Raw genomic sequence first — 10,787 nt, forward strand, 5'->3', positions numbered from 1 at the left:
AGAATTATGAGTGAATGATCGCAAAGATGTATTAGATCTTTACTTAATTTCTTATATAATCGATTTAGATAACTCATTCTTTGTTTGAAAGTTAGTGATTATCATACTACGTTGTTTAGATTCACTAAAAATCGAGAAATAAACAAACTTTTTAATAAAAAAACAAAACCGACTTCCAAACTAAATACACTAAAAACAAAATATTCTCAAAAAAAAACAGTACACTAAAAAGTAACGAAATAATTCCTTGAAAATAGTAAACCTACCTTATTGTAACTGTTACGTCTATATTGTACAATTATTATTACTTTGAAGTCGGTGTCAGTCAATGTAGATTCATTACTTAATCGTTACTATACTTTCAACTGTCAATTGTTATGGTAAAAATGTGGAAACCCTTACGTAGAAATATCACTGCATACCTCGGCTGACACCGACATCAAAGTACTCGTAATAATAATTGTACAATATAGACATAACAGTTACAATAAGGTAGGTTTACTATTTTCAAGGAATTATTTCGTTACTTTTTAGTGTACTGTTTTTTTTTTGAGAATATTTTGTTTTTAGTGTATTTTGTTTGGAAGTCAGTTTTGTTTTTTTATTAAAAAGTTTTTTTGAACCTATTACCAAAAGTATTAACTACCTAGTAGTAATCTACGTAATAACAGAAATCTACCGATGCAAGATTCCAAATTTCTAAGCCCGGTAGCTTGTAAGCCGATTTTTCGGTTACCCTTATTATTTGTGTTCGCGGTATCTTCTAAACTATTAGTCCAACTTAAATACTGTAAAGGACAATTTTATTATACATTAAATTTTCCTGATAACAAACGCATTTATTTGGATAAGGATTAATATTGAAACTAATAAAAGAACGCTGCAAATAGCGTAAGGTTTTTAATTCATTTTGTAAATAAAAAAGTGGTTATTGTAAGAGAACCGTTAAAGATAGATGTATGCTATCGCGGACTTTTTTGTAGAACTTTTTGAGATCTACAATTCTTTGATACACTTTTTTAAATACCTCTAACGGTTTAGGCAGCGTAAGCCGAGAAAAGTTAAAGTTTAGTAATTTTTTGACGCCGGCATCCAGAAACACGTTGTTTATTAATAGTTCCTAAACATTAGTAATAACAAAATATAGCCTATGTTACTTACAGATAAATTACCTTTCTGATGGTAAAAGAATTTTTAAAATCGGTCCAGTGGTTTTTGAATAATTTCAATACATACAAAAATACAAAAAGACAAAAATACAAAGTTTTCCTCTTTATAATATTAGTATAGATTAAGAAAATTCTAGAAAACAGGAGTGTGAGAGTCGAAAAATCTAAGATAGAAAACTCTGAGCTGCCAGCCCTGTACCTAACTATCTGGTGACGTCATATGATTATTCCCAACCATCACCCCGCTCTGTCCCCATGTGAGAGTAAAAATTTTTCTCCGTCCCACTTTTTAGTCCTCCTACCACCAGGGAAAAGACTTTCTGATCGCTCCACTAACAGAACTATTTAACAAAATCTTGACAACCAAAACAATACCGAAACAATGGACAAATTCTGAAATAATACTGCTCTTCAAGAAAGGTAGGTGAGAGCGTCGGTGGCTCAGTGGAGAGCGTCGGTGGCTCAGTGGTTTGAATACTTGACTTGTAATCTACAGGTCTTGGGTTCGAATCCCGCCGCCATGTACCAATGTGATTTTCGATTTTTCGAATTTTCATATGTACATAATTTACCCGACGTTCTTACGGTGAAGGAAAACATCGTGATGCAACCTGCACATATCGGCGAAGAAATTCAAAGCTATGTGTGAAGTCAACCAACCCGCACTTGGCCAGCGTGGTTGACTATGGCCTAGTCACCCCTTATTAGGGTAGGCTTCGAGCCCCTCGGTGGGGACGTATAGTGAGCTGGTGATGATGACTGCTCTTCAAGAAAGGTGATCCAAAATTAATATCAAACTATAGACCTATTAGTCTAATGTCATGCTTGTACAAAGTTTTCTCAGCAACTCTGTTAAGACGAATATCTAAATTGATTGACGATAACTAACCAGTCGAACAAGCAGGCTTTAGAAGTGGATTTTCGACAGTGGATCACATTCACACTCTTAAGATCATTATAGAAAAATATACAGAATATAATAAACCTCTCTATATTGGCTTTATTGACTACGAGCTGTTGCCCGCGACTTCGTCCGCGTGGTATTAGAAAACATAAGAACTATATAAATAACAAAAAGCTACGTATCCCTCGGGAACCGGACATTTCTCGGGGATGAACCTTATCCCATGTGTACTCCAGACTTTGTTTATTATCTGTGCCAAATTTTAATATGATATGTTGAACCGTTGCTGAATGATCGAGTAAACATTAAAAAACTAAATTAATAAATCCCACGGGAACCGTAACTATTCCCGAGATAAAAAGTAGCCTATGTGTTCTTCCAGACTATGCCCTAAACCTGTGCCAAATTTCATGGAGATCCGTACAGCCGTTTAGGCTACAAACGCTAACAAACATGCATCTATCTATCCATCCATCCATCTAAACTTGTCGCAAAAGGTGGAACGGATGAAACTTTTTATTCTCATCTGTCTCCACGTGGGGACAGAGCGGGGTGACAGTTGGGTATAATAAACATCATGAACGTTAACAACTACTGTAAATGAAGAAAATCGACAAACATATGACATTACTCTAAGAAGTGCATGAAATGACAGAGCCACTAGTGGTTTAGATTTACCGGCGCCCTGATGAAAAATTGCTTCAAGGGGCGCCTTTTTGTGGCGCCCTATATGTCGCCTGCGGCGCCCCTTTAACTCCGGCGCCCTAATTGGTCGCCCTAACCGTACGTGAGGCTTAAGATCTTTCGTTTTTTTTCCATCAACCATTGCAACAATAATGACAATCTATGTCTATAAAATATAGTACTTACTACATTGGTTTATACTTCCTTTATCTAATGTTAGTTAAATTGGAAACTTTCATAACAATTTCAATACAATAACAACATTTATTTATATGATTGATAATTCTTAAATATTAAATATGTTTTTTCCTGCGTTAATACCCAAAGATAACGCTCATGTGTTTGTATTTGTGTGTATTTAAATGCCAGATGTAAGCAGTTTTCCTGTTGTGAATTAACTCAGTGTGCGCGTCCGCGTCGACCTAAGACGACGTTTCGCGCCTACTGTTTTATTTTTTATTCTGTGACAGCTGTCAAAGAAAAATGAGGTAAGTTTTTTTAATGGCTGTATCTTTGTGTGCCAGTGTTGAGTGGTTTTGTTTTATTTTGTTATGATTGAAATAAATAAGTTTATAGTATATATAGTATTAAGAAAGAGTTATCATTTTAATTAATATTTACATTTCATACTTTACGATTTTATAATTAATATCTTCATGATAATTTCGTCAGGATAATTGAGGGTAATTAGCCTCTATTTTTTCGCCACTTTAATATCTAGCAACCCCGGTTCTAGGCAGGAAAAAGATAGGCAACTTTATTTAGTTGCATGCTACCCATTGGTTACAAAATTTTCTGGAAACTCATGAGGGTTAAGGGCTCCAAAAATTGTCCACTTTGGAGTTCTGAACTGAAATGTTCAGTTTCTTGTTTATGGTACTCCCTTAGCGGATTGGGCCAGTGTCGAGTGTTTTCGTTTTATTCTTGTGTAGGAGATACTGGCAACAATACTTTATACCACTTCAGAGACCAATTAAATATAGCTTTGCCAGGCTAGGATAGGTAACCCAGTTATAACACGTTTAAAAACATTGTGAAATTTCATATAATGGAATAAATCAGGAAATCTGATGAGGGTAGGTTATCATTGACGCATCTCTTACGAGTTTTATATTTCTGACGTAGACGAGGTCTAAAGCTAGAATTCAATACTTCTTAAAGATATTTGATAACTTACTGACCTTACTTTTTTATCTAAATGTCAACTTCAAGTGGAAGCATAATTAAAAGTAATTATATTTATCTTAATGTTAATATTTACATGTATGTATGGATAGATGTATCATGTCAATAACTTCAAAACGGACAAATGGCTCTGACACAACGTATAAGGCGATATTAGTATCATCATCACCTCCCTTGCCCTATCCTACTCCCGTAGGGTCGGCGCACCGGGTTTTCGTGCTCCAAAGCACTCTATCATCCGTCATCTCAGTCATCACTCCCTTCTTGATCATGCCACCTTTCACGCAATCCATCCATCTCTTTCTAGTCTCGCTTTGATCCCTATAATCTTACATGGAGGTGTACTACTCGATTTTTAGTTGTGCAACTAAACAATTGAAGGTTGGGAAACAATCGACAATCAAACAGTTGATACAATCAAAGATGTGCTATTTGTGACTTCTAATCAGTGATATTTTTGGCAGATTGGTATTGTTCTTCGTGGGACTAGTGTCGTCCCTCTGCGTGGCTGCAGGCCAGTCTAGCGACGATCTTGCGGCGGCTTTGGTGCAGAACGCAGGTGGAGATGCCGGCGATGGCGACTTAAATCTCGATCCAGTTGTGGTTGAAACAAAAAGTGAGTATATATGTCCGGGAAAGATTTGTACAATGAGACTTACCGATATACAGAATACGACGTTGCTTCGTTTGGGCGCTAGAGAGCTTTAAAGTTAGTTCTGTTTCAAATTTATTCAAATACTAGCTGTTCCCGTGCGGCTTCATCCGCACGAAATTATGAAAATTTTATTTTATTGTTTACATTTGTCAAATTGTCAACAGCAAATGTCAAAATGACATGACACGTCAAACCTTAGCAATCTTGCTTTCTTGATGTTGGCAGCATCTTATGGTCTCTTTCCCACATTAGGGTTTTTATCCAAAATATTTACCACCTAAGTTTAATGGCGTGAAAATATATATCCTAAAGCGTGACATAATAGGGCTTTTTATTAAAAAAGAATTATTCAAAAATATGCTGTAATTGCTGACATCTTAGGCAACAAAGAAGTGTGTGTTTACGCTTTATTATAATAGTATAGAAGTATAGAAGTATAGATATAAAAACGTTTTATAAATCTTAATAACTTTGAAATCATGGTTTGCCAAATTTCATGAAGATCCGTTCAGCCGTTTAGGCTACAAACGCTAACAAACATCCATCCATCCATCCATCTAAACTTTCGCATTTATAATATTAGTAAGATTATAGTAAGATTTGATTTTATTTTTAGTTGAGAGCTGCACAACCATGGATGGACTATCGGGCATCTGTGTTAAGTACTACCAATGCGATCAGGAATCAAAGACTGTTATTGAAGATGGATATACTATAATAGACGTCAGGTATGTAAGAAATTACATAAACTATTCTAAAGAAAACATTATATAATCGTTGCAGAAGGTAGCCAGATTAGCGTATGCAGGGACGCCGTCCCTGAACGGATTTTAAGCTGACTCCTTCGATCACGTAACTTATATTTAATAGGGCATTCAGCCGTACTAATCATCATGACCAGCTCACTATACCTCCCCACAGAGGGGCTTGGAGCCTACCGTAAGTTAGGGTGACTAGGCCATAGTCAATCACGCTGCACTGCGGGTTGGTTGACTTCACACATATCTTTGAACTTCTTCGCCGATAGTGCAGGCATCACGATGTTTTCCTTCTCCGAAAGAACGTCGGGTAAATTATGTACATATGAAAATTCGAAAAATCACATCGGTACATGGGGGGATTCGAACATAAGACATGTAGATTACAAGTCATGTGCTTAAACGACTGATCCTCCAAAGCTCTCCGTACTAATTATACACAAAAATTTAAAAAAGAAGAAATCACGTAAAACAAACATTTTTCTAAGCAATTCTTTTATTACAGAAGTGGATCTTGTGCGAAGTTCTTGGAAGTTTGTTGTGGACGTAACAAAGTTAATAATAAAACTAGAAAAGAAAGCACTACTCCAGCTCCCGCTGTCTTGTCAGATGATAACACAGAAAGCACCCCAAGGCTAGACTCTCTGGATACGGAAACAAGTGTAATAGGAAGATGTGGTGTTAGTAATCCCGGAGCCGCTATATTCACAGACGTTAGAATCGATGATAATACACCTGTTCCGATTGATGATAGGAAAAATGCTGATTTTGGCGAATATCCATGGATGGTTGCCATACTTAGGTAATTACAACAGTTTGCACTTGCGCATAGATAATCATTTTTTTTATAATATAAGCTGGCATATGAGTTTGAAAGTAGCGCCAGTGGTGGAGAAATTGAGAAGCAAAAGGTTAGCGTGGTATGGACATAAACTAGAAAGTGTTAAGATTGAATGTGGATGGCTACAAAGGTAGAAGACCGAAGTAAGTATGGATGGATTGTGTGAAAGAGGATTTGCTTAAGAAAGGAGTGTACTCAGATATGACGGCTGATAGAGATGTATGGAAGAGCAGCACATACTGTGCCGACCCTCCGTAAGGGATAAAGGCAAGTGGATGATGATGAATCTGGCATATGAGTAGCCACTTGAATCCGCCAAAATAGAGAAGCAACCGCTGCCCATACGCGTTGCCTACCCTTAATTGACGGAGAGGAGACACATAAAGGGAACATTTCCCCTGCACCGTCAAATCTACTAGCCATATCCATTCTTTCCTTATAAGAAAAGTGTGGGAAGGGTAAATTAGGCCTCCGACACACTCATCAGTCAAAACGCGTTTTAATAACTTAAGCGTTGATTACAAAAATGTTTCAAGTAAAGTGTAAACTCTTTCTATGTAAATAACTGGGAATGTTCGAAATAAACTAAAGTTAAAAATAACCTTTACTATTTTATCAAACAGACGCTATGTAGACGAAGAAACATGGGACAAAAATAACTATAAAGGTGGTGGCACGCTCATACATCCATCAGTTGTGATGACAGTGGCTCATAAAATATCCGGAATGAACCCAGAAGATGTAAGTATAGTTGTACTAAGAGGGTACGCCATTGACTAAACTGTCGCAAAACTTTAATCTCGCTTTGTTTCCTACGAGCTTATATTATATTTGATTAATAAGATTAGTTTGATAAATAACGCATATGAAGTGTCGAATTCAATTTGTATAAAAGCAAAAGCTTAATAGACAGGTATCGTAGTGACGAAACAAACACGCAGCGAACAATTTTGAACTATCGATATTCGGTTTAAAAAATTATCGAACTCAACTAGATTTATTATTTTACAATTTTTACAAACTAATCTACGTTATTTAGACAAACTGTAGTCAAAGTGCGCTAGCTTAAACCACGAATCTATCGCTTTCAACTTAGATATGTAAGTAATTTTAATTTTTAATCTTCACAGTTAAAAGTCCGTGTTGGTGATTACGACACGAGCTCATTAAACGAACAAAACGACCACCAAGAAATAAATGTTAGGAAAATCGTCATTCATCCGAATTATTTCAGAAGTAAGTATATTTCTATACTTTTTTTTGTGACCGAATGGAAACTGTTTGCCTTGAAGAGGCATTTACAGATTCACCGGGCTTGAGGTGGCTTAGCGCAGATGGCGCTTAGCCTAAACCTCGTTTATGAGTAACTAGGCTCGAGGGCTTCCTCAGGAGCCTCGGCACGAGCCGTTACTTCGTTATCATTACCGGATTGGGAGGCCACCGAGCTCTTAGATCGCGTATCTTTCTATACAAATGGCTTGGATGAAGCCGCACGGGAACAGCTAGTATATAAATATTTTAATACGCCTAGAGTTTCTAATATTTAATATTTGTTACAGCATCATCATACAACAACATCGCCTTGTTGTTCTTGGAGAGACCTGTCGTCATAAATAGTGATTATCCACAAATTGGTGTAGCGTGTTTGCGCAATTCTCTCCCACCTGCCAATACAACTTGCTTCAGTATGGGCTGGGGTGCTGCGAACTTCAACAACAAGAACATATATGCATCTACACTAAAGAAGGTTAGTTATCTATTATAGACGGTAATTATACACGGCTATATAATCTATGTTTATATCTTTACTAATATAATAAAGCGTAAACACATATTTTGTTAAATAGGATTTTTTTTTTATAACATAAGGTGGCAAACGAGCAAGCGGCCACCTGAATCCACCGAAATGGAAAGCGACCGCTGCCCATAAACATCCGCAATTGCAGATGCGTTGCCTACCCTTCATTGATGGAGGACGCACGTAAACAGGACATTTCCCCTTCCTATGCGTCTCCTCCACCGTCAAATCCACTTTTCCTTCCCATCCTTCACTCTTAAGAAAAGGGTGGAAAGGGAAAGGGACTAAAATTAAGCATTCAACAGAATTCACAATTACAATTAAGATGACAGCAATTACAGCATATTTTTGAATTCTCTTCGTAATAAACAAACTGTTGTTCGCGACTTACCCGGCGTGAAAAATAGTAAAAAATAGCCTATGTTGTTGGCTGTACCTTTCTTGTCAGCCGAAGAAGTTGTTTATTGAACTAAAAATGTGGTTCAATTTTAATTTTTTCCCATAAATATGATCTTTATCTTTTACTTGACTAAACATTCTTTACAGATATAAGTGTTTTTTACCAAGAATCTAAATTATTTACCTTTTTTTCGGCAGGTGAAGTTACAATTATTGGATAATACAGTTTGCCATTCGTTGCTACGGAAGACTCGGCTCGGGCCATTCTTCCGGCTGCACCCCTCCCTTGTATGCGCAGGGGGGGAGCAGGGTATCGACACATGCAAGGGCGACGGTGGCTCCCCACTTGTCTGTCGTGATAAGGTTAGTAACACTTACAACGAATAACAACATTAATTTTAAAAAGAGCAAAAATCATATTCCTGTGCGTCCCTTTCTCTGTCAAATCCGCATCCCCTACCCACCTCTCTTTTCTTACTTCTTATATCGATGGATGTTGGTTAGAGTTTGTAGCCTAAACTGCTGTACGGATCTCGATGAAATTTCGTGTTGTAGAGGGTAGTAGGTAGATTTTTAGTTGTGCAACTAAACAGTTGAATCGGCAAACAATCGACAATCGCACAACTGTTGTGCGATTGTTTGTTCAAAAATAAACCTGCTTTTACTATTGTTATTTTGTTCACAGCCCGGTAGCTCCCGTTACATAGTGTACGGTATGGTCGCTTGGGGCCTGGCTTGCGGTGATAAGGACATCCCCGGCGTCTACGTGAATGTGCCTGCACTATACGATTGGATTAACACGCAAGTCTCTGCAGAAGGTTACGATACGAAAGTCTATACGATCACATAGACTGTTACAACCCATCCGAAATAGTAAACCGATCCGATCCGATAGATTCTAGTATAAAATACTTAAATAACATCAGCCCAGTGATAATCGCTGTTCTTTCTTTTCTTGTATATACGAACAGTTTTATCTGACAATCGGATCGTTCATATAAATCTGATATAAGCAGATGTTTAAATAATATATAGACGAGGCAGTGAGCTAAATTTTTTCGCTGGTACTTTCCCTGAAGGGTAGTTTGTTGACAAGTTTAGTGCCACCTTGTTATAATAAACACCATATTTTGTTATAAAATTTTATCAGTGGTAGAGCACGCTATAATATCTTCGCACGAATGCGCCAGCTCGCCCTCAGCAATACCACGATCACACAGAACACAGGCGTCAAGTGGGAGCAATTCCGCGTTTCGTCTGATAAGTGTGGTGCCGGAGGCCTAATAGTCCCTTTCCCTTTCCACCCTTTTCTCCAGCGTAAAGGATGGGAAGGAAAAGTGGATCTGACGGTGGAGGAGACGCATAGGAAGGGGAAATGTCCTCTTTATGTGCGTCTCCTCCTCCGTCAATCAAAAGGTAGGCAACGCATCTACAATTGCGGATGTTTATAGGCAGAGGTCGCTTTCCATTTCGGTGAATTCAGATGGCCGCTTGCTCTTTTGCCACCTTATGTTATAAAAAAAAGTGCTAAATTATACTCCTAATGTAAGGAAATTCTTTCTCTGACTGGGCATCAAATGCAATACGTTAAATAAAAACTCGTTTGTTTCATATTTATTGTTTCATTTAATTACCTTTTGACGGAAACGAATGATAATCCATATCTATACTAATATTGTAAAGAGGAATTTGTTTTTTGTATGTATTTGATTCACACAAAAACTACTGGGTTGATTTTAAAAATGCTTTCACCGTTAGAAAGGTAATTTATCTGTGAGTAACATGGGATATATTTTCTACTAGCTGTCCCCATGCGGCTTCATCCGCATGAAATTATGACAATTTTCTTTTGTTGTTTTAAATTTTCAAATTATCAATAGCAAATTTCAAAATGTCATGACAAACCTTTGCAATCTTTCTTTCTTGATGTTGACAGCAACTTATGGTTTCTTTAACCTTAAACTATTTACCCCCTAAGTTTAATGGCGTGAAAATATATAGCCTAAAGCGTGACATAAGCGTAGAGCTTTTTATTACAAAAATATTCAAAAATATGCTGTAATTGCTGACATCTTAGGCAACAAAGAAGTGTGTATTTACGCTTAATTATAATAGTATAGATTGATTTTTAATATCACGCAGACGAAGTCACAGGCAACAGCTAGTGTAAAATAAAAAAGATAGTTAATGAAAAAATAACTACAAACTAATGTATAACCGAAGAGGTTATCAATTAAAAATGAGTAAAATCGTTTTAATAACTTTTCTTAATAAAGGCGCCTCTTTCCCCTTCCATAGACAATCGAAAAATACACAGTGAACAGTGAATAGAGGAAAGAAAGATGTGAACACTCCGCTACAGACTGCTGAGGTGAACGGACGTGTCCACTCACC

General features: G+C 37.0%; 1 protein-coding gene across 1 annotated transcript; it reads left to right on the forward strand.

The window, feature by feature from the left end:
- The first annotated feature begins 3,136 nt into the window (after window positions 1-3,136).
- On the forward strand, window positions 3,137-10,006 carry LOC106109543 (tryptase-2-like). Its single transcript, XM_013291080.1, has 9 exons — window positions 3,137-3,245; window positions 4,407-4,558; window positions 5,214-5,325; window positions 5,861-6,157; window positions 6,820-6,937; window positions 7,327-7,432; window positions 7,756-7,943; window positions 8,592-8,756; window positions 9,079-10,006. The coding sequence occupies exons 1-9, from the start codon at window positions 3,241-3,243 to the stop codon at window positions 9,241-9,243; spliced, it is 1,308 nt and encodes a 435-aa protein (XP_013146534.1). The 5' UTR covers window positions 3,137-3,240; the 3' UTR covers window positions 9,244-10,006.
- Window positions 10,007-10,787: the final 781 nt, after the last annotated feature.

Source organism: Papilio polytes, unplaced genomic scaffold, assembly GCF_000836215.1.
Source record: "Papilio polytes unplaced genomic scaffold, Ppol_1.0 DF821189.1, whole genome shotgun sequence".
Classification (NCBI taxonomy): Eukaryota; Metazoa; Arthropoda; class Insecta; order Lepidoptera; family Papilionidae; genus Papilio; species Papilio polytes.